At 45.5% G+C, this 23,516-nt stretch overlaps 2 protein-coding genes across 3 annotated transcripts; both read left to right on the forward strand.

Moving 5' to 3' along the window:
- LOC143826308 (olfactory receptor 6M1-like) lies at positions 1 to 5,040 on the forward strand. 2 transcript variants are annotated; one of them, XM_077315050.1, is made up of 2 exons: positions 1 to 362; positions 3,353 to 5,040. In XM_077315050.1, the coding sequence occupies exon 2, from the start codon at positions 3,356 to 3,358 to the stop codon at positions 4,226 to 4,228; it is 873 nt and encodes a 290-aa protein (XP_077171165.1). In that variant the 5' UTR covers positions 1 to 362; positions 3,353 to 3,355; the 3' UTR covers positions 4,229 to 5,040. The 2 variants fall into 2 exon arrangements, with proteins under 2 accessions (XP_077171165.1, XP_077171164.1); XM_077315049.1 differs by lacking the exon at positions 1 to 362 and having other exon boundaries at positions 3,289 to 5,040.
- A 6,996-nt stretch (positions 5,041 to 12,036) lies between these two features.
- LOC143826467 (olfactory receptor 6M1-like) lies at positions 12,037 to 14,585 on the forward strand. The gene is made up of 2 exons (XM_077315288.1): positions 12,037 to 12,173; positions 13,324 to 14,585. Exon 2 carries the CDS (start codon positions 13,327 to 13,329, stop codon positions 14,197 to 14,199), a length of 873 nt encoding a protein of 290 aa, XP_077171403.1. The 5' UTR covers positions 12,037 to 12,173; positions 13,324 to 13,326; the 3' UTR covers positions 14,200 to 14,585.
- The last annotated feature ends 8,931 nt before the right edge of the window (positions 14,586 to 23,516 follow it).

Raw genomic sequence — 23,516 nt, forward strand, 5'->3', positions numbered from 1 at the left:
TTAGAGTATCAGACCTTGCATATTTGTGGAGATTTACTATTTTCTTTGTACAGAACGTTATTTTTTTCTTTTTCTGTTTTGCTTCCAGAATATATAGCATGTAAAAGCAATTATAATAATGAGCAAAACCAGTTGGTGGATACCTCTTGGTTAACTCTCTTTTTTTGGCATTTGAGAAAGGGTTTTGCCAGGTCTGCTATAAAGGACTGTAGATGAATGCGCTAAACAAGCTGGACCATCATAGGGCTACATTAAATTAATTGTTGTGTATGAAAACAAGTTTTGCATTTTTCATTCAGCAGACCAAGAATTCTTTCCACTGACTACTGGATTTTACTGCTTCCTTTTGTAACTGTGGCCTTGTAAGTATTTGATTTCATATATCCTTTTAGACAGTTTATGGAAATCAAGATGATGTTGACCAGTGACTGAGCAGCCAAGAAGATTTACTATACGTTGTAGGGAATGGGGATTGTCTAATGTAAGTTGGCCATGAAATATATTACTTTAAGTAGACCCAGCTGATGTAAGTCAGGGAGTGCAAACACCACATGGCTTCTTTGTCATTGATAAATCTTATGCTATTAGAGAGAGAGCCAGTTTGGTGTAGTGGTTAGGAGTGCGGACTTCTAATCTGGCATGCCAGGTTCGATTCTGCGCTCCCCCACATGCAACCAGCTGGGTAACCTTGGGCTCGCTATGGCACTGTTAAAACTGTTCTGACCAAGCAGTGATATCAGCGCGCTCTCAGCCTCACCCACCTTACAGGGTGTCTGTTGTGGGGAGAGGAAAGGGAAGGTAACTGTAAGCCACTTTCAGCCTCCTTTGGGTAGGGAAAAGCGGCATATAAGAACCAACTCTTCTTCTTCTTCTTCTATTAGACTCATTTTATTGTATTCTTCTGTGAGCTGCCTTAAGCAGATCTTTGAAGCAGCAATACGTACCTTTTAAAAATGTGCAATACAAATAATACTCCAGTATAAGCCACAGTCTGTTCTTTAGCTGCCACAAGAGATTTAAAAAATGGAAGAGATTTCCATTTCTTGAAAATCTTGAGTTGGATCTCACCCAATCCTCCCTCTCACAACGAACTTTTTAGGGGGAGGCTTTTGTCACCAGCCGAAAACCTAGTTGGACTCATCCATTTCTGTGCTTCTCCCCAACCTCCCCAGATGTTTAATTTGAGCACAAATCTTTGATTTTACTTTGAAATTTACAGTAAGCAAAACTGGGTGACATTTTCACTTGCCATATATTTTGTGGTCTCTCTCTCTCTTTGCCCTTTGGATATTTAAGGGGAAAATACAAGCTGGACATTCTGTCATACAAAATGCTACCCAGTTAAAAAAAGAAGAAGAAGAGTTGGTTCTTATATGCCGTTTTTCCCTACCCGAAGGAGGCTCAAAGCGGCTTACAGTCGCCTTCCCATTCCTCTCCCCACAACAGACACCCTGTGAAGTGGGTGAGGCTGAGAGAGCCCTGATATCACTGCTCGGTCAGAACAGTTTTATCAGTGCCATGGAGAGCCCAAGGTCACCCAGCTGGTTGTATGTGGGGGAATGCAGAATCGAACCTGGCATGCCAGATTAGAAGTCCACACTCCTAACCACTACACCAAACTGGCTCTCTAATATAAGTTGGCCATATAGAAGACCTAGATGATACAGAGGCCTGTAGATGGACAGTGAGGAACTAATTGTCTGATTGATACTATCATGGACTCATACTTGTTTCCTACATTTGGTAATGTATGGGGAAATCTTGGTTATCTACAGTCAACCTGAATGGTTATTAAAACAGAAATAATTTCAACTTAGCTTGAAGATAAACAAATGCGTGGTTCAAAGAATAACAGATGTACACCAACAGAAATGTCAAAACAACATATTTGAGGAGTGCTTCATTAAATTCGGCTTTAGAACCTGACTTTAGGGAGCTTTGCAAAAATATTCCCAATCTATAACCGCCTTGCCTCCAAGGGAATGGTTTTGCTTTGGATATGCTAACAAAAACCATTCAATGTTACCAGAATATCAAAGGAAAATAGTATTTTGCTTATATTATAAGGTCTAGGATGTTTGATTTGTCTTTTGTGTTCTGCACAGAACTGAACAAGGATTACAAGAATTAAGAGATGTATTAGCATAGGCACCAAGAGACCGCTCTTTCAAAACTTGTTTAATTCTCTTAAAAACAACAACAAAAAACACTGTATGCTCAGGCAGGCTTGAGTTTCTTGATGGCCCTAGATGGGTTTCCCGAATGGGTGGGAATTAATTTCTATTTAAAAATTTTTTAAAGCAATTATTGCATGATATGACCACATATGGTCCTATTGACCCATGCCACGCTTTCCCAAAATGACCAGTGATGGGCCTAGAGGGGGTAAGAAGGGGAGGGGCGTCAGGTGGGCATGTCCACAGCTATGCTTCCCAGCCATATTCTGCACAATCACACCACTTCTGGGGTTTCTTGAAGCCTGAAGAATGTTTCAGGTGGTTCCCAATGGTAAAAAAAAAATTGTGAAAGGCTATTTGATGTGATTAAGTAAGTTGCATTCAACCAGCTTTTCTGCTGCTGAAAAAAGGAGGAAGGGCCAAGAAGTCAACAGGTACAAAACTATGAGGGACAGAGTCTGGAATAGGACAGCTGAGACTGAGTGAAAAAAAATTTTGATTTTACTTTAGAATCTACAGTAAGCAAAACTGGGCGACATTTTCACTTGCCATATATTTTGTGGTCTCTCTCTCTCTTTGCCCTTTGGATATTTAAGGGGAAAATACAAGCTGGACATTCTGTCATACAAAATGCTATCCAGATAACAGTAGAAGACCTAGATGATACAGAGGCCTGTAGATGGACAGGTAGGAACTAATGGTCTAATTGATACTATCATGGACTATCAGGGCTGATCCTGCGTTGAGCAGGGGATTGGACTAGATAGCCTGTATGGCCCCTTCCAACTCTATGATTCTATGATAAATAGTTATGATACGATAACATTTACTGTATACAGCCAAAGGCCATTACAAAGCACAATTAAAATAATATGGTACAAATACAAATAAAACATTATTTCTCCAATACTGCGTACATCAGCATATCTCTTCTTCCTCCACTTCTGCCTTTTGTACATTCTGCTAGGTATAAATTCATCACATAAAGAAGAGAGAGTATACCAATGGTCAGAAGGAATGGGTATTGTGTTGTTAGTGGCAGTGGTAGTAATTCCCAAGTGTCCCCCCCTTTTTTTTGGTTACAGCTCTGTACTGCTATGGTCGTAAATGACATAGAAAACGTTTCAAGAACAATGGTGACTGAGTTTGTGTTGCTTGGCTTTTCTAACCACCAGGAAATGGAAGTGCCACTGTTCGTCCTCTTCCTGACCATGTATGTGCTGACAATAATTGGCAATGCTCTGGTCATTCTCTTGATTCACCTGGATTCTCGCCTCCACACTCCCATGTACTACTTCCTCAGCAACCTCTCTTGGTTGGAGATAATCATCAGCACAACAGTTACACCCAAGATGCTGAGCCTTCTCATCTCAAAGACCAAGACCATCTCCTACTTTGGCTGTGTTGGCCAGTTGACATTGTATTTCCTTGCTGGAACGACAGAAGTCTTGCTTCTTGGAGCTATGTCCGTGGACCGATACTTGGCCATTTGCAACCCGTTACGCTACACAGCTATCATGAGTAACCAAGTCTGTAAGCTCATGATGCTTTCCTGCTGGATGGGAAGTATTGCTTGCATTGTGGTAGGTCTTATCTTCACATATGGACTACCTTATTGTGGGCCCAATGTCATTGACCATTTCTTCTGTGACACAAGCCCCTTGGCAAAGCTGCTGTGTGCGGACACCACCCTGGTTCAACTTGCAGAATTAACTTCATCCTGTGTCACATTGCTGACCTCTGTTTCCGTGACAGCTGTCTCCTACCTCTGCATCATTGTCACAGTAACTAGGATGCCCTCAGCTGAAAGTAGAAAGAAAGCCTTCAGCACCTGCAGCTCCCACATCACTGTGGCTTCACTCTACTATGGCAGCAGTATATTCATCTATGTTAGGCCAGCTGGCAACACTTCCATGGATTTCAATAAGGTGGCCACTGTACTCAACACTGTGGTAACACCTTTACTCAACCCAGTCATCTATAATTTGAGAAACAAGTTGGTCAAGGATGTGATGAGGGATACAGTGAAGCGCATTGTGGTACATTTGTGAAGACAATAAGCTTTTCCCAGTACCCTCTAATAGCCTCTTCTTTAGCAGCTGGTAGCCCCAGGAATGGTAGAAACTTCTTATGATGGCTGGAGATAACAAAGAAATCAAGTTTTTTCAAGTGTTATCAGCAGCATTTAGGGTGAACATTCCTCGCTGTCCACTGAAGAAAAGAGTTGTAGCTTTAATATGAAGGGAAATGGCTGAATTCTAGTAAGTAGTTCAGTACGGCTTAGGTGACTGCCAGATTTTCTTCTCTCATTGTTGATTTACAAGAAAATTTTGGGCAGTCATTTGCCAGAGATAATTTAGGCATAAGGCGATGTTCCTCAAAACAATAACATTGACTAGATGAGTTACTAGGCAGAAACCATGATTTAAATTGTACGTATAGGGTTGTAAGTAGAATAAGACTGGTAGCAACCGCCTCAAAAGCACACCCATTAATTTGTTTGCTTGTTTTTAATGTCAGATCATGGCCACGGAGTGAATTATAGCTAGAGGTAAACTGTATTATGACTAATGGCACTGCCATGATATTCTTGTCTTGTGCATTTTTCATTTGCTGTATTTGTAGAGGGCAAAGCTGAGTCAACAGGAAAACAGAGCTGCATGTGCTAGGGTTGATGTTCTGAAATCGTCACTGCACGTTAATGGAAACAACAGAGAGTGAGGAATGGAAAAAGGAAATGGTTAATAAAATAAAAATAAAACCATGTCCCATATGTATAGTTGGTGTCAGGAATAGCTGGAAGACTGAAGACCATTGGTCTATCTGGGCCAGTAGGGTCTACTTTGACCATCTGGGGTCTCAGGCAGAGCCCCTCCATTTGCCACCCCCTCCATGGCCATTAGTAGCCATTTGGGGAGGGTTGGGCAGGTGAACATGACCATATATAGTCATATCAACCAATAAATGTTTAACAATTTTTAAAAATCTATCTATATAAAATTAACTCCCATCCATTAGGAAAACCCTTCCAGAACCTGGTTGAGAAAGCCCGATGTAATGAGATCCATCCTTTTTTTTTATTAACAGTGGAAAAATTGGTTAGAGGATGGAGCAGAGTTGCTCTCTCTTGCCCCAGAGGGACGGACCAGAACCAATGGGATGAAATTAATTCAAAAGAAATTCCATCTAAACATCGGAAAGAAGTTCCTGACAGTTAAAGCGGTTTCTCAGTGGAACAGGCTTCCTTGGGAGGTGGTGGGTTTTCCATATTTGGACATTTTAAAACAGAGGCTGGATAGACATCTGACGGAGAGGCTGGTTCTGTGAAGGCTCAAGGGGGTGGCGGGTTACAGTGGATGAGCGATAGGGTTGTGAGTGTCCTGCATAGTGCAGCGGGTTTGACTAGATGATCCAGGAGGTCCCTTCCAACTCTATGATTCTAAATAAATAAATGTAGTTAATATATGAACTCTGCTTTACATATTCTTGAATAATAAATCCATGCTAAGTGTCACAGATATATTATATATATATATATATGAATTCTGGCACAGGGTTTGGTTTTATGGATACCAGTACAGTTTGCCTGATTTCCCCCAGTATCTAGAACTAAACATATTTTTACTTTTCCAAGATAACATAAGTGAATAAGAAATATTCCTTGATCTATTTGAGAGCTTCTTAGCTTGGGATCCCCACAGAACTAATTACATTAAGAATGACTTAATTGCATTCTGAGTCATTCCGAGTCTCAAGAGGGAAGTTAACGTTGGAGGGAATTAACATCCTAAATATTACAAATGCGAACCTTCAGTTTTGCACTTTTATAACAAACCAGCAACCATATGTTATGTTGTATTCTTCCGACTTGATTCAGTTTTGTGTCTTTTATTCAGATATCTGTGATGCCTGCGGAAATATTTCATGGCCACCTCTATGTAATTAACGTCATAAAATGCCCCTACTGGGAATCTTATCTGGGGCCACCAGGTTTAACTTCTCCATCACTCACCATCATAGCTCGTGGGGTCCTGGCAGCAGTAGTTTTAATCAACTCTGAGATGATCAGGCCAGTTGTAGGGTAAAGGTAAAGGTAAAGGTAAAGATAAAGGGAAGGGTAAAGGTACCCCCTGTGCAAGCACCAAGTCATGTCTGACCCTTGGGGTGACGCCCTCTAGCGTTTTCTTGGGTGGTTTCAGTACAGGGTGATTTGCCATTCCCTTCCCCAGTCATTACCGTTTCACCCCCAGCAAGCTGGGTGCTCATTTTACCGACCTCTGAAAGATGGAAAGCTGAGTCAATCTTGAGCCGGCTGCTGGGATTGAACTCCAAGCCTCACGGTCAGAGCTTCAGACAGCATGTTGGCTGCTTTTCCACCCTGTGCCACAAGAGGCTCTTAGTTGTAGGGTAGTCAAGCTCTATAACTGATTTCTAGGGCCTGCCTCTGGGTGCTGTTGCCCTAACAACAAGAGGTGGAGACTCTGAAATTTATGTATGTATGTATGTATGTATGTATGTATGTATGTATGTATGTATGTATGTATGTATGTATTTATTTATTTACTTATTTACTTATTTACTTATTTACTTATTATTGGATTTATATACCGCCATTCGCCAAAAGGTCTCCCGGCGGTTCACAATAAAATATAAATTCCCATAAAATCCCATAAATACCCCATTATTACAATAAAAAGATGGCATCCTATTCTATAACTTCCCTACTTTCCCTGCTTGTTAAGAGAGAGGTCGGACGTTAATTCTGTAAGAGAGAGAGGAGAGAAAGACTGGCCGATGGATTAGGGATCTTGGATGGAACCCGGGCTCTGCCCTGACCTCAACCTTATACCTGGCGGAAGAGCTCCGTCTTACAGGCCCTGCGGAATGATGGTAGTTCCGACAGGGCTCTTAGCTCCTTTGGGAGCTCATTCCACCTGGTTGGGGCCAGGACCAAAAAGGCCCTGGCCCTGGTCAAGGCCAGGTGAACATCCCAGGGGCCCAGGACAGTCAGTAGATTCATACCCGCAGAGTGGAGAGCCCTGCGGGAGGCATAAGCAACCAAACGGTCCCACAGGTAAGTAGGACCCAAGCCCCGTATGGCTTAAAGGTGAATACCAACACCTTCAACTTGACCCAGAAACAGACTGGTAACCAATGAAGATGACGGAGTACCAGCTGAATATGGGGTGTCCAAGGTGTCCTAGTGAGGACCCTAGCTTCTGCATTTTGTAGCGGCTGTAACTTCCGGATCAGAGTCAAAGGTAGGCCAGCGTAGAGCGAGTTACAGTAGTCTAGTCTGGAAGTGACCGTTGCATGGATCACAGTGGCAAGGTGTTCCGAGGACAGGTAGGGTGCTAGTAGCCAGGCCTGGCGAAGATGAAAAAAAGCCACCTGGGCTACTTGAGCCTCCATAGACAGGGAGGCATCAAAAGTCACTCCCAAGTTCCTGACCACTGGTGTAGATGTTAATTGTACACCATTCAGGCATGGGAGGCATGCTTCCTGATCCTGCCCTCTTCTGCCCAGCCACAGGACCTCCGTCTTGGAGGGGTTGTTTCAGGCGACTCTGCCTGAGCCATCCAACCACTGCTTCCAAACAACTGGCGAATGTATCTGGGGGGGAGTCCGGCCGGCCGCCCATTAGGAGATAGAGCTGGGTGTCATCCGCATATTGGTGGCACCCTAGCCCATAACCCCAAACCAACTGGGCCAGAGGGTGCATGTAGATGTTGAACAACGTGGGGGAGTATACCGCCCCTGCAGAACCCCACAGGGGAGCTTGCAGGGATTTGATAGTTCACCCCCCACTGCCACTCTCTGCGTCCGGTTCCGGAGGAAGGAGGCCAGCCATTGCAGGACAGTCCCCTTAATTCCGGTCCCGGTGAGGCGGTGAACCAATAGCTCATGGTCGACCACATCAAATGCAGCCGACAGATCTAATAACACGAGAATGGCGGACCCGCCTCGAACCAGCTGGCGCCGGATATCATCCTTCAGAGCAACCAGCGCGGTCTCCACCCCATGGCCAGGACAGAAACCAGACTGGTATGGGTAGAGGGCCAAAGTTTCCTCCAAGAAAACTAGGAGCTGGTCTACTGCGGCCCACTCTACTACCTTCCCTAGAAATCTTAGATGCGAGACAGGGTGGTAGCTGGTGGGGTCCCGCCCATCCAGCGATGTTTTTTTCAGCAGAGGGCAAACCACGGCTTCCTTAAGCCCCCCCAGGGAACTCTCCAGATGTCAAAGAGAGGTTGATAATCTCCCTCAGGGGGCCTCCTATCCATTGGTCACCCTGTTTAAGCAACCAAGATGGACAGGGATCCAAGGGGCACGTGGTAGCCCTCACTGATCCTAGTAACTTGTCCACTTCGGTTAAAGAGAGCCGCCTAAAGCCATCAAACACTAACCCTCTCGGTGGCCACGGAGCTTCCAGTTCACTAACTGTGTCAATAGTGGCAGGTAGGTCGCGGCGGAGTGATAGAACCTTATCCGCAAAATAGCTTGAAAATGCCACACAGCTCAGATCCAATTCCCTTAATTTTGGGCGCCCTTCTTCGAGGGCGTAAGTGACCTAATCACTGTAAACAGTTGTGCTGGGCGAGAGTTTGCGGACGCGATTTCCGCTGCGTAGAAATTCCGCTGCTTTTCGCCGCTTTCACTGCGTTCTCATACGCCTTCATAAGCGTGCGATGAGATGTCCTTGTTACTTTGTCGTGAGTCTTCCTCCACACTCGCTCAAGTTGTCTCACTTCCTTCTTCCTCTCCCGGAGCTCCTGGGAAAACCATGGAGCCTATTTGAGGCGAAGGCGGAGAGGGCACCTAGGAGCAATCTTGTTGATAGCGGCCGTCAGGCAGGACTGCCAGTCCTCCACCAAGGCTGACAACGAGTTGCCGGAGGGCATCGGGTCCCGCAGGGCATTCAGGAATCTCTGGGATTCCATAAGTCTCCGTGGGTGGTCCAAAATATGTCCGGCACCCAAACAGGGAGGGGGTGGCATCTTAAGTCAAACCTTCAGGGCATGGTGGTCTGAACATGGAACGATATTATTCACCACCAGATCTACTGCTACTCCTGCACCAAAGATCAGAGGGTGTGACCGGCCTGATGAGTGGGACCAGCAACAAATTGCGAGAATCCTAGTGTCTCCATGGCAGACACCAGGTCCAGGCCATGTCCTGAAGGCAGCGCATCCGCATGGACGTTGAAGTTCCCCAGGACCAGAAGTCTTGGGTACTGCAATGTCCAGGCGAAAGAGAGGCAAAAAGCAGCTCGGAGAGAATACTTGCTGTTATCATCACACCACTTCTGAGATTTTTGAAGCATTGATTAATGGCTTTCGTAGAGGCTGCCAGATGCTGTCCTCCAGTTACTTGCAGCATTCACTTGCAGTAAATAAATCATAGAGGAGGGTTAAAGCAGTTTCTTTTGAGAGAGAAACAAAGAAAAATATTCCAAGATAGAATATGGTGGTCGTCCTCTTGACCTGAAATGCTGACAGCCTGTAATCCGGGGAGGTAAACTCCCTAAAGGATTGGAGATGGCCCCAAGAGTTCACTAGGACTTCCTGGGTAGAAAAAGTGAGGTGGGGTTTGCGTACCCCTCCTCTTTTCTGCCAATTGCTTCCACAATAGGCCCCTGTCAGGCTCCAGTGCAATCCTCTTAGAACAACATCTTAGCCACACCCCCAGGACTTGTTTTTAATTGTCCTGGCGTTGCATAAGATCAACACCGGTTCCACCCTAGCCCTCTCCCCCACAAAACTGGGGATGGGACGGAGATTTGAAGGGCAGCGTCCATATCGACCAGGCCAATGGCCGTGGAAATTCCATGGCCGAGGCCTTTGTGGACCTACGTACGCCGCTGCCCCCCTATTATTGAATCTCCTCCCACCACTTTGGTTGCCTTGGCCTAGAATCACTGGAATCCTAGTCCCGGGCTGGATCCCTGGCTCAGCATCCCCTCTCTCTTCCATAGACCTCATCTCGGTAGAGCTGCTCCTAGCTAGACTGACTAATAACCCTAGCTGACTAAACTACCCTCCCACCCACATCCCACCCAACCCCCAAAAGAAAAGAATCCCACCCTCAACCCACCCCTAAATACAGCTAGTACCCTCCAAAGGGAGTAGGGATTATGCTGAAGATCCAGCTGGGTCCTCCAGCTGCTCTCTTTCAGCTCTTCCCCCTCTCTATCTAACTATTAAAAATCTTTAAAATCCCTCTCTCTGGCTAACAGTCCTGCAGGAGATGTTCTCTCTTCAGCCAGGAAGTGGTGCTGAGTGGCAATATCTTCCCCTCTTCCATTCACAACAGAGCTCCAATACCTGGAAGCTGTGCTTAGTCTTAACAGGAACGTTGGCACCGTTCAATCGGCACAGGATAAATGTGCCAACTCCAGTCCACCCGGCTCCACCGTTGCTGACGAGAACTGGGTCAGTCACATAAGATCTTAAGGAGGAGTCCTGTTGAGCTTCCAGCCCTTTGAACCGGAAGGGGTTGCTTTTAAACCTCCATGACGCCCTTCTGACAAAATAGACAAGCACAGTTGGCAGGGTAAGAGCTCTGCCGTGCCTTCCCGTCCCAAGTCCGGTGGAGAAAAGAAAGGGGGGGGGAGGGAAAAAGGAAGTCAAATTGTGCTGCAGTGATCCAGCTGCAGAGCATTCTCCTGTCGCAGGTGTTTTGCGTGATTGAGCTGGTGCTATCTCTCGGGAAACCGTAGTTCACAGCTGCTGATTCCCCACACCTGGATCTCAGTTAGCTGTAAGTCTTTGTGGTTCCAGGGGTGATCACTGCTCCAGTCAGTGTCCCCTGGAGCATTTTCAGGCACCAAAACAAGGATTTGTGAATCCTTGAGTATTGGAAGAAATGGGCATCTCATGAAGGTTACAAAGTAGATGGTTTCTGAACATGCTCATACCATTGCATTGTTGTACCTGTGTGTTTTCTCTACTAGGTCAAGTATTAGTTTCAGGAGGACGATTTAGATATGATATAAGAGTAAAAAGCCGTTCCAAGTGCTGCATATACATGCTACAGGAGGCAGCTGAAATGCATGTCCAGTATATTCCGGTTTGCCTAAATTCAGGTTAGACTAATTTCCATTGGTTTACAAACGGATATGGGTAATGGAAGGCTTTGCAATACTTTAGATCCAGCACCTAACTCCAACATTTTATGCCTGCCAAAATGGTCCCACTATCTTTGAGTCCAACTGCAGAGTACGTTACAGTATGCTTTGTTAGAGAGTGTACTTCGGTATATTTCTACATGGTGTCATTTTACTCAGACATAACACTGCAAAAAGCAAAGGTAGCAAAAACATATGATTGAATCCAGCCAACTTTTATACTCAATCATACCTCCTTACTACAGCCATTGCCCATCATGGCTTTTGTCCATGTAGGTTCCATGACCCTCAGCATAACCTCCTGAGGAATCCAAGGTGACCCCTGTGCCCTCTTTGAGCAGTGGTAAAACAGAGTGGCTCTAACCAATAACCATTGAGGGATGGTACTTCTAGCCCATTTTCCTCCTCATTCATAGGCACTAATGATTCCTAGTTTCCCCAGGAGTTTAAGTCAGTTGCAGAACATGTAGGCACTTTGAAAGAATCATTGTGTGGCAATTACCAAATCCCAGTTGGCCCTGTTTGGATGGAAAAGCTTTGTAAGATCATTGCTTTGCTTCTAGACATTCAGACATTGGTCCCTGGGCCCTGATGGGCTAAAGTGCCAAACTGGAGGACACAGTGGACCAGCTTGGCTTAGATTAGCCAAGATCCACACTACCAAGATGCAAGTAATGGAAGAACCTGAGTATATAAAACTCTCAGTGGTTTTATGTAGCAGCACTCTGTATATTTCCATCCGTCTGATAGCTCATGATGCAGTAAATTAGCTTCAAGTGGCATGCTTTCCAAAAGAAGATTAACACGGCGACTCTTCTTGAGTCGAGAAGAGAACACATCACAAATTGGCAGGATTCAAGGAGAATACAGTAAGTGCTGCTTGATTACAATGTTTGATCTCAATTAAGCTTTACTGGTTCTCAGCTGCTGCACAATTAGTTCATTAAAGCTTGTGATTTGTTTAGCATCCATTTATAAGATGTCATGCTTTGTTATTGTGCAGCAAAATCTTTTTGAATGCAAAATTGAACCTTGCAGCTGAGATTTATTTCATGCTTTAACCATATCCATATCCTGAAATAATTGACTGTTCAGTTTAAAAATTTTCAAGCAATTATTGCATGATATGACCACATATGGTCCTATTGACCCATGCCCCTCTTTCCCAAAATGACCAGTGATGGGCCTAGAGGGGGTAAGAAGGGGAGGGGCTTCAGGTGGGCATGTACACAGCTCTGCTTCCCAGCCATATTCTGCACAATCACAACACTTCTGGGGTTTCTTGAAGCCTGAAGAATGTTTCAGGTGGTTCCCAATGGTAAAAAAAAAAAAATTGTGAAAGGCTATTTGATGTGATTAAGTAAGTTGCATTCAACCAGCTTTTCTGCTGCTGAAAAAAGGAGGAAGAGCCAAGAAGTCAGAAGGTACAAAACTATGAGGGACGGAAGCTGAGTGAAAAAAATAGTTAGGATACGATAACGTTTATTGTATACAAGGGCCAAAGGCCATTGCAAAGCACAATTAAAATAATATGGTACAAATACGAATAAAACATGATTTCTCCAATACTGCGTACATCAGCATATCTCTTCTTCCTCCACTTCTGCCTTTTGGACATTCTGCTAGGTATAAATTCATCACATAGACCGTTTATGCACTGGGAACTTCACTGCTCCAGCTCCCGTGCAGGAGCACAAATCAGGGGCAGATGAGGCGCATTGGGCCAAATACTCCCCCATATGGGTGCAGGAAGAAGTTGGGCAACCTGTCACGACCAAAACTCCAGTCTGCAGCCCAGCATGAAATCTCCAGTGTGTAAATGGTCATAAAGAAGAGAGAGTATACCAATGGTCAGAAGGAATGGGTATTGTGCTGTTAGTGGCAGTGGTAGTAATTTCCAAGTGTCCCCCCCTTTTTTTTTGGTTACAGCTTGGTACTACTATGGCCGTAAATGACAGAGAAAACATTTCAAGAACAATGGTGACTGAGTTTGTGTTGCTTGGCTTTTCTAACCACCAGGAAATGGAAGTACCACTGTTCGTCCTCTTCCTGACCATGTATGTGCTGACAATAATGGGCAATGCTCTGGTCATTCTCTTGATTCATCTGGATTCTCGCCTCCACACTCCCATGTACTACTTCCTCAGCAACCTCTCTTGGTTGGAGATCATCATCACCACAACAGTCACACCCAAGATGCTGAGCCTTCTCATCTCAAACACCAAGACCATCTCCTTCTTTGGCTGTGCTGTCCAGGTGACATTGTATTTCCTTGCTGGAACGACAGAAGTCTTGCTTCTTGGAGCTATGTCTGTGGACCGATACTTGGCCATTTGCAACCCGTTACGTTACACAGCTATCATGAGTAATCAAGTCTGTATGCTCATGATGCTTTCCTGCTGGATGGGAAGTATTGTTTGCATTGTGGTAGGTATAATCTTCAAATCTGGACTACCTTATTGTGGGCCCAATGTCATTGACCATTTCTTCTGTGACACAAGCCCCTTGACACAGCTGCTGTGTGCGGACACCACCCTGGTTCAACTTGCAGAATTAATTTCATCCTGCTTCACATTGCTGACCTCTGTTTCCGTGACAGCTGTCTCCTACCTCTGCATCATTGTCACGGTAACGAGGATGCCCTCAGCTGAAAGTAGAAAGAAAGCCTTCAGCACCTGCAGCTCCCACATCACTGTGGCTTCACTCTACTATGGCAGCAGTATATTCATCTATGTTAGGCCAGCTGGCAACACTTCCATGGATTTCAATAAGGTGGCCACTGTACTCAACACTGTGGTAACACCTTTACTCAACCCAGTCATCTATAATTTTAGAAACAAGTTGGTCAAGGATGTGATGAGGGATACAGTGAAGCGCATTGTGGTACATTTGTGAAGACAATAAGCTTTACCCAATACCCTCTAATAGCCTATTCTTTAGCAGTTGGTAGCCCCAGGAATGGTAGAAGCTTCTTATGATGGCTGGAGATAACAAAGAAATCCATGATTTTCTTGTCTTGTGCCTTTTTCATTTGCTGTATTTGTAGAGGGCAAAGCTGAGTCGACAGGAAAACAGAGCTGCATGCACTAGGGTTGATGTTCTGAAATCGTCACTGCACGTTAATGGAAACAACAGAGAGTGAGGAATGGAAAAAGGAAATGGTTAATAAAATTAAAATAAAACCATGTCCCATATGTATAGTTGGTGTCAGGAATAGCTGGAAGACTGAAGACCATTGGTCTATCTGGGCCAGTAGGGTCTACTTTGACCATCTGGGATCTCAGGCAGAGCCCCTACATTTCCCACCCCCTCCACGGCCATCAGTAGCCATTTGGGGAGGGTTGGGCAGGTGAACATGACCATATATAGTCATATCAACCAATAAATGTTTAACAATTTTTTAAAAATCTATATATATAAAATTAACTCCGATCCATTAGGAAAACCCCTCCAGAACCTTGTTGAGAAAGCCCGATCTAATGAGATCCATCCTTTTTTTTAATTAACAGTGGAAAAATTGGTTAGAGGATGGAGCAGAATTGTTCTCTCTTGCCCCAGAGGGATGGTCCAGAACCAATGGGATGAAGTTAATTCAAAAGAAATTTTGTCTAAACATCGGAAAGAAGTTCCTGACAGTTAAAGCGGTTTCTCAGTGGAACAGGCTTCCTTGGGAGGTGGTGGGTTTTCCATGTTTGGACATTTTTAAACAGAGGCTGGATAGACATCTGACGGAGAGGCTGATTCTGTGAAGGCTCAAGGGGTGGAGGGTTACAGTGGGTGAGCGATAGGGTTGTGAGTGTCCTGCATAGTGCAGCGGGTTTGACTAGATGACCCAGGAGGTCCCTTCCAACTCTATGATTCTAAATAAATAAATGTAGTTAATATATGAACTCTGCTTTACATATTCTTGAATAATAAATCCATGCTAAGTGTCACAGATATAATATATATATATATGAATTCTGGCACAGGGTTTGGTTTTATGGATACCAGTACAGTTTGCCTGATTTACCCCAGTATCTAGAACTAAACATATTTTTACTTTTCCAAGATAATATAAGTGAATAAGAAATATTCCTTGATCTATTTAAGAGCTTCTTAGCTTGGGATCCCCACAGAACTAATTACATTAATAATGACTTAAATGCACTCTGAGTCATTCCGAGTCTCAAGAGGGAAGTTAACGTTGGAGGGAATTAACATCCTAAATATTACAAATGTGAACCTTCAGTTTTGCACTTTTATAACAAACCTGCAACCATATGTTATGTTGTATTCTTCCGACTTGATTCAGTTTTGTGTCTTTTATTCAGATATCTGTGATGCCTGCGGAAATATTTCATGGCCACCTCTATGTAATTAACGTCATAAAATGCCCCTACTGGGAATCTTATCTGGGGCCACCAGGTTTAACTTCTCCATCACTCACCATCATAGCTCGTAGGGTCCTGGCAGCAGTAGTTTTAATCAACTCTGAGATGATCAGGCCAGTTGTAGGGTAAAGGTAAAGGTAAAGGTAAAGATAAAGGTAAAGGTATCCCCCGTGCAAGCACCGAGTCATGTCTGACCCTTGGGGTGACACCCTCTAGCGTTTTCTTGGCAGACTCAGTACAGGGTGGTTTACTGTTCCCTTCCTCAGTCATTACTGTTTTACCCCCAGCAAGCTGGGTGCTCATTTTACCGACCTCTGAAAGATGGAAAGCTGAGTCAATCTTGAGCCGGCTGCTGGGATCGAACCCCCAGCCTCAAGGTCAGAGCTTCAGACAGCATGTTGGCTGCTTTTCCACCCTGTGCCACAAGAGGCTCTTAGTTGTAGGGTAGTCAAGCTCTATAACTGATTTCTAGGGCTTGCCTCTGGGTGCTGTTGCCCTAACAACAAGGGGTGGAGACTCTGAAATTTATTTATTTATTTATTTATTTATTTATTTATTTGTTTGTTTGTTTGTTTGTTTGTTTGTTTATTTATTATTGGATTTATATACCGCCGTTCGCCAAAAGGTCTCACGGCGCTTCACAATAAAATATAAATTCCCATAAAATCCCATAAATACCCCGTTATTACAATAAAAAGATAGCATTCTATTCTATAACTTCCCTACTTTCCCTGCTTGTTCAGAGAGAGGTCGGACGTTAATTCTGTAAGAGAGAGAGGAGAGAAAGACTGGCCGATGGATTAGGGATCTTGGATGGAACCCGGGCTCTGCCCTGACCTCAACCATATACCTGGCGGAAGAGCTCTGTCTTACAGGCCCTGCAGAATGATGGTAGTTCTGACAGGGCCCTTAGCTCCTCTGGGAGCTCATTCCACCAGGTTGGGGCCAGGACCGAAAAGGCCCTGGCCCTGGTCAAGGCCAGGCGAACATCCCGGGGGCCCAGGACAGTCAGTAGATTCATACCCGCAGAGTGGAGAGCCCTGCGGGAGGCATAACCAACCAAACGGTCCCACAGGTAAGTAGGACCCAAGCTGTGTATGGCTTAAAGGTTAATACCAACACCTTCAACTTGACCTGGAAACAGACTGGTAACCAATGAAGATGACGGAGTACCAGCTGAATATGGGCATCCAAGGTATCCTAGTGAGGACCCTAGCTTCCGCATTTTGTACCAGCTGTAACTTCCGGATCAGAGTCAAGGGTAGGCCAGCGTAGAGAGAGTTACAGTAGTCTAGTCTGGAAGTGACCGTTGTATGGATCACAGTGGCTAGGTGTTCCGAGGACAGGTAGGGCGCTAGTAGCCGGGCCTGGCGAAGATGAAAAAAAGCCATCTGGGCTACTTTCGTGACTTGAGCTTCCATAGACAGGGAGGCATCAAAAGTCACTCCCAAGTTCCTGACCACTGGTGTAGATGTTAATTGTACACCATTCAGGCATGGGAGGCATGCTTCCTGATCCTGCCCTCTTCTGCCCAGCCACAGGACCTCCGTCTTGGAGGGGTTGTTTCAGGCGACTCTGCCTGAGCCATCCAACCACTGCTTCCAAACAACTGGCGAATGTATCTGGGGGGGAGTCCGGTCGGCGACCCAGTAGGAGATAGAGCTGGGTGTCATCCGCATATTGGTGGCACCCTAGCCCATAACCCCAAACCAACTGGGCCAGAGGGTGCATGTAGATGTTGAACAACGTGGGGGAGTATACCGCCCCCTGCAGAACCCCACAGGGGAGCTTGCAGGGATCTGATAGTTCACCCCCCACTGCCACTCTCTGCGTCCAGTTCCGGAGGAAGGAGGCCAGCCATTGCAGGACAGTCCCCCTAATTCCGGTCCCGGTGAGGCGGTGAACCAATAGCTCATGGTCGACCACGTCAAATGCGGCTGACAGATCTAATAACACGAGAATAGCGGACCCGCCTCGATCCAGCTGGCGTCGGATATCATCCGTCAGAGCAACCAGCACGGTCTCCACCCCATGGCTGGGACGGAAACCAGACTGGTATGGGTCGAGGGCCAAAGTTTCCTCCAAGAAAACTAGGAGCTGGTCTACTGCGGCCCACTCTACTACCTTCCCTAGAAATGCAAGATGTGAGACAGGGTGGTAGCTGGTGGGGTCCCGCCCATCCAGCGATGTTTTTTTCGGCAGAGGGCAAACCACGGCTTCCTTAAGCCCCCTGGGGAACTCTCCAAATGTCAAAGAGAGGTTGATAATCTCCCTCAGGGGGCCTCCTATCGGTTGTTTAAGCAACCAAGATGGACAGGGATCCAAGGGGCACGTGGTAGCCCTCACTGATCCTAGTAACTTGTCCACTTCGAGGGCACCTAGGAGCAATATTGTTGATAGCGGCCGTCAGGCAGGACTGCCAGTCCTCCACCAAGGCTGACAACGAGTTGCCAGAGGGCATCGGGTCCCGCAGGGCATTCAGGAATCTTTGGGATTCCATAAGTCTCCGTGGGTGGTCCAAAATATGTCTGGCACCCAAACGGGGAGGGGGTGGCATCTTAAGTCAAACTTCAGGGCATGGTGGTCTGACCATGGAACGATATTATTCGCCACCAGATCTACTGCTACTCCTGCACCAAAGATCAAATCGAGGGTGTGACCGGCCTGATGAGTGGGACCAGCAACAAATTGCGAGAATCCTAGTGTCTCCATGGCAGACTCCAGGTCCAGGCCATGTCCTGAAGGCAGCGCATCCGCATGGACGTTGAAGTTCCCCAGGACCAGAAGTCTTGGGTACTGCAATGTCCAGGCGAAAGAGAGGCAAAAAGCGGCTCGGAGAGAATACTTGCTGTTATCATCACACCACTTCTGAGATTTTTGAAGCATTGATTAATGGCTTTCGTAGAGGCTGCCAGATGCTGTCGTCCAGTTACTTGCAGCATTCACTTGCAGTAAATAAATCATAGAGGAGGGTTAAAGCAGTTTCTTTTGAGAGAGCAACAAAGAAAAATATTCCAAGATAGAATATGGTGGTCGTCCTCTTGACCTGAAATGCTGACAGCCTGTAATCCGGGGAGGTAAACTCCCTAAAGGATTGGAGATGGCCCCAAGAGTTCACTAGGACTTCCTGGGTAGAAAAAGTAAGGGGGGGTTTGCGTACCCCTCCTCTTTTCTGCCAATTGCTTCCACAATAGGCCCCTGTCAGGCTCCAGTGATTGCACTGCAATCCTCTCAGAACAACATCTTAGCCACACCCCCAGGACTTGTTTTTAATTGTCCTGGCGTTGCATAAGATCAACACCGGTTCCACCCTAGCCCTCTCCCCCACAAAACTGGGGATGGGATGGAGATTTGAAGGGCAGCGTCCATATCGACCAGGCCCATGGCCATGTAAATTCCACGGCCGAGGCCTTTGTGGACCTACATACGCCGCTGCCCCCCTATTATTGAATCTCCTCCCACCGCTTTGGTTGCCTTGGCCTAGAATCACTGGAATGCTAGTCCCGGGCTGGAGCCCTGGCTCAGCATCCCCTCTCTCTTCCATAGACCTCATCTCGGTAGAGCAGCTCCTAGCTAGACTGACTAATAACCCTAGCTGACTAAACTACCCTCCCACCCACATCCCACCCAACCCCCAAAAGAAAAGAATCCCACCCTCAACCCACCCCTAACTACAGCTAGTACCCTCCAAAGGGAGTAGGGATTATGCTGAAGATCCAGCTGGGTCCTCCAGCTGCTCTCTTTCAGCTCTTCCCCCTCTCTATCTAACTATTAAAAATCTTTAAAATCCCTCTCTCTGGCTAACAGTCCTGCAGGAGATGTTCTCTCTTCAGCCAGGAAGTGGTGCTGAGTGGCAATATCTTCCCCTCTTCCATTCACAACAGAGCTCCAATACCTGGAAGCTGTGCTTAGTCTTAACAGGAACGTTGGCACCGTTCAATCGGCACAGGATAAATGTGCCAACTCCAGTCCACCCAGCTCCACCGTTGCTGACGAGAACTGGGTCAGTCACATAAGATCTTAAGGAGGAGTCCTGTTGAGCTTCCAGCCCTTTGAACCGGAAGGGGTTGCTTTTAAACCTCCATGACGCCCTTCTGACAAAATAGACAAGCACAGTTGGCAGGGTAAGAGCTCTGCCGTGCCTTCCCGTCCCAAGTCCGGTGGAGAAAAGAAAGAGGGGGGGGGAGGAGGGAAAAAGGAAGTCAAATTGTGCTGCAGTGATCCAGCTGCAGAGCATTCTCCTGTCGCAGGTGTTTTGCGTGATTGAGCTGGTGCTATCTCTCGGGAAACCGTAGTTCCCAGCTGCTGATTCCCCACACCTGGATCTCAGTTAGCTGTAAGTCTTTGCGGTTCCAGGGGTGATCACTGCTCCAGTCAGTGTCCCCTGGAGCATTTTCAGGCACCGAAACAAGGATTTGTGTATCGAGTGTTGGAAGAAATGGGCATCTCATGAAGGTTACAAAGTAGATGGTTTCTGAACATGCTCATACCATTGCATTGTTGTACCTGTGTGTTTTCTCTACTAGGTCAAGTATTAGTTTCAGGAGGACAATTTAGATATGATATAAGAGTAAGGAGTTAAAAAGCCGTTCCAAGTGCTGCATATACATGCTACAGGAGGCAGCTGAAATGCATGTCCAGTATATTCCGGTTGGCCTAAATTCAGGTTAGACTAATTTCCATTGGTTTACAAACGGATATGGGTAATGGAAGTCTTTGCAATACTTTAGATCCAACACCTAACTCCAACATTTTATGCCTGCCAAAATGGTCCCACTATCTTTGAGTCCAACTGCAGAGTATGTTACAGCATGCTTTGTTAGAGTGTGTACTTCGGTATATTTCTACATGGTGTCATTTTACTCAGACATAACACTGCAAAAAGCAAAGGTAGCAAAAACATATGATTGAATCCAGCCAACTTTTATACTCAATCATACCTCCTTACTACAGCCATTGTCCAACATGGCTTTTGTCCATGTAGGTTCCATGACCCTCAGCATAACCTCCTGAGGAATCCAAGGTGACCCCTGTGCCCTCTTTGAGCAGTGGTAAAACAGAGTGGCTCTAACCAATAACCATTGAGGGATGGTACTTCTAGCCCATTTCCTCCTCATTCATAGGCACTAATGATTCCTAGTTTCCCCAGGAGTTTAAGTCAGTTGCAGAACATGTAGGCACTTTGAAAGAATCATTGTGTGGCAATTACCAAATCCCCATTGGCCCTGTTTGGATGGAAAAGCTTTGTAAGATCATTGCTTTGCTTCTAGACATTCAGACATTGGTCCCTGGGCCCTGATGGGCTAAAGTGCCAAACTGGAGGACACAGTGGACCAGCTTGGCTTAGATTAGCCAAGATCCACACTACCAAGATGCAAGTAATGGAAGGACCTGAGTATATAAAACTCTCTCAGTGGTTTTATGTAGCAGCACTCTGTATATTTCCATCCGTCTGATAGCTCATGATGCAGTAAATTAGCTTCAAGTGGCATGCTTTCCAAAAGAAGATTAACACGGCGACTCTTCTTGAGTCGAGAAGAGAACACATCACAAATTGGCAGGATTCAAGGAGAATACAGTAAGTGCTGCTTGATTACAATGTTTGATCTCAATTAAGCTTTACTGGTTCTCAGCTGCTGCACAATTAGTTCATCAAAGCTTGTGATTTGTTTAGCATCCATTTATAAGATGTCATGCTTTGTTATTGTGCAGCAAAATCTTTTTGAATGCAAAATTGAACCTTGCAGCTGAGATTTATTTCATGCTCTAACCATATCCATATCCTGAAATAATTGACTGTTCAGTTTAAAATTTTTAAAGAAATTATTGCATGATATGACCACATAGGGTCCTATTGACCCATGCCCCTCTTTCCCAAAATGACCACTGATGGGCCTAGAGGGGGTAAGAAGGGGAGGGGCTTCAGGTGGGCATGTACACAGCTCTGCTTCCCAGCCATATTCTGCACAATCACACCACTTCTGGGGTTTCTTGAAGCCTGAAGAATGTTTCAGGTGGTTCCCAATGGTAAAAAAAAAAAATTGTGAAAGGCTATTTGATTAAGTAAGTTGCATTCAACCTGCTTTTCTGCTGCTGAAAAAAGGAGGAAGGGTCAAGAAGTCAGAAGGTACAAAACTATGAGGAATAGAAGCTGAGTGAAAAAAATAGTTAGATACGATAACATTTATTGTATACAGCCAAAGGCCATTGCAAAGCACAATTAAAATAATATGGTACAAATACGAATAAAACATGATTTCTCCAATACTGCGTACATCAGCATATCTCTTCTTCCTCCACTTCTGCCTTTTGGACATTCTGCTAGGTATAAATTCATCACATAGACCGTTTATGCACTGGGAACTTCACTGCTCCAGCTCCCGTGCAGGAGCACAAATCAGGGGCAGATGAGGCGCATTGGGCCAAATACTCCCCCATATGGGTGCAGGAAGAAGTTGGGCAACCTGTCACGACCAAAACTCCAGTCTGCAGCCCAGCATGAAATCTCCAGTGTGTAAACGGTCATAAAGAAGAGAGAGTATACCAATGGTCAGAAGGAATGGGTATTGTGCTGTTAGTGGCAGTGGTAGTAATTTCCAAGTGTCCCCCCTTTTTTTTTTGGTTACAGCTCGGTACTACTATGGCCGTAAATGACAGAGAAAACGTTTCAAGAACAATGGTGACTGAGTTTGTGTTGCTTGGCTTTTCTAACCACCAGGAAATGGAAGTACCACTGTTCGTCCTCTTCCTGACCATGTATGTGCTGACAATAATGGGCAATGCTCTGGTCATTCTCTTGATTCATCTGGATTCTCGCCTCCACACTCCCATGTACTACTTCCTCAGCAACCTCTCTTGGTTGGAGATCATCATCACCACAACAGTCACACCCAAGATGCTGAGCCTTCTCATCTCAAACACCAAGACCATCTCCTTCTTTGGCTGTGCTGTCCAGGTGACATTGTATTTCCTTGCTGGAACGACAGAAGTCTTGCTTCTTGGAGCTATGTCCGTGGACCGATACTTGGCCATTTGCAACCCGTTACGCTACACAGCTATCATGAGTAATCAAGTCTGTATGCTCATGATGCTTTCCTGCTGGATTGGAAGTATTGTTTGCATTGTGGTAGGTATAATCTTCAAATCTGGACTACCTTATTGTGGGCCCAATGTCATTGACCATTTCTTCTGTGACACGAGCCCCTTGACACAGCTGCTGTGTGCGGACACCACCCTGGTTCAACTTGCAGAATTAATTTCATCCTGCTTCACATTGCTGACCTCTGTTTCCGTGACAGCTGTCTCCTACCTCTGCATCATTGTCACGGTAACTAGGATGCCCTCAGCTGAAAGTAGAAAGAAAGCCATCAGCACCTGCAGCTCCCACATCACTGTGGCTTCACTCTACTATGGCAGCAGTATATTCATCTATGTTAGGCCAGCTGGCAACACTTCCATGGATTTCAATAAGGTGGCCACTGTACTCAACACTGTGGTAACACCTTTACTCAACCCAGTCATCTATAATTTTAGAAACAAGTTGGTCAAGGATGTGATGAGGGATACAGTGAAGCGCATTGTGGTACATTTGTGAAGACAATAAGCTTTACCCAATACCCTCTAATAGCCTCTTCTTTAGCAGTTGGTAGCCCCAGGAATGGTAGAAGCTTCTTATGATGGCTGGAGATAACAAAGAAATCCATGATTTTCTTGTCTTGTGCCTTTTTCATTTGCTGTATTTGTAGAGGGCAAAGCTGAGTCGACAGGAAAACAGAGCTGCATGCGCTAGGGTTGATGTTCTGAAATCGTCACTGCACGTTAATGGAAACAACAGAGAGT

The sequence above is a fragment of the Paroedura picta genome, chromosome 16 (genome assembly GCF_049243985.1).
Source record: "Paroedura picta isolate Pp20150507F chromosome 16, Ppicta_v3.0, whole genome shotgun sequence".
Classification (NCBI taxonomy): Eukaryota; Metazoa; Chordata; class Lepidosauria; order Squamata; family Gekkonidae; genus Paroedura; species Paroedura picta.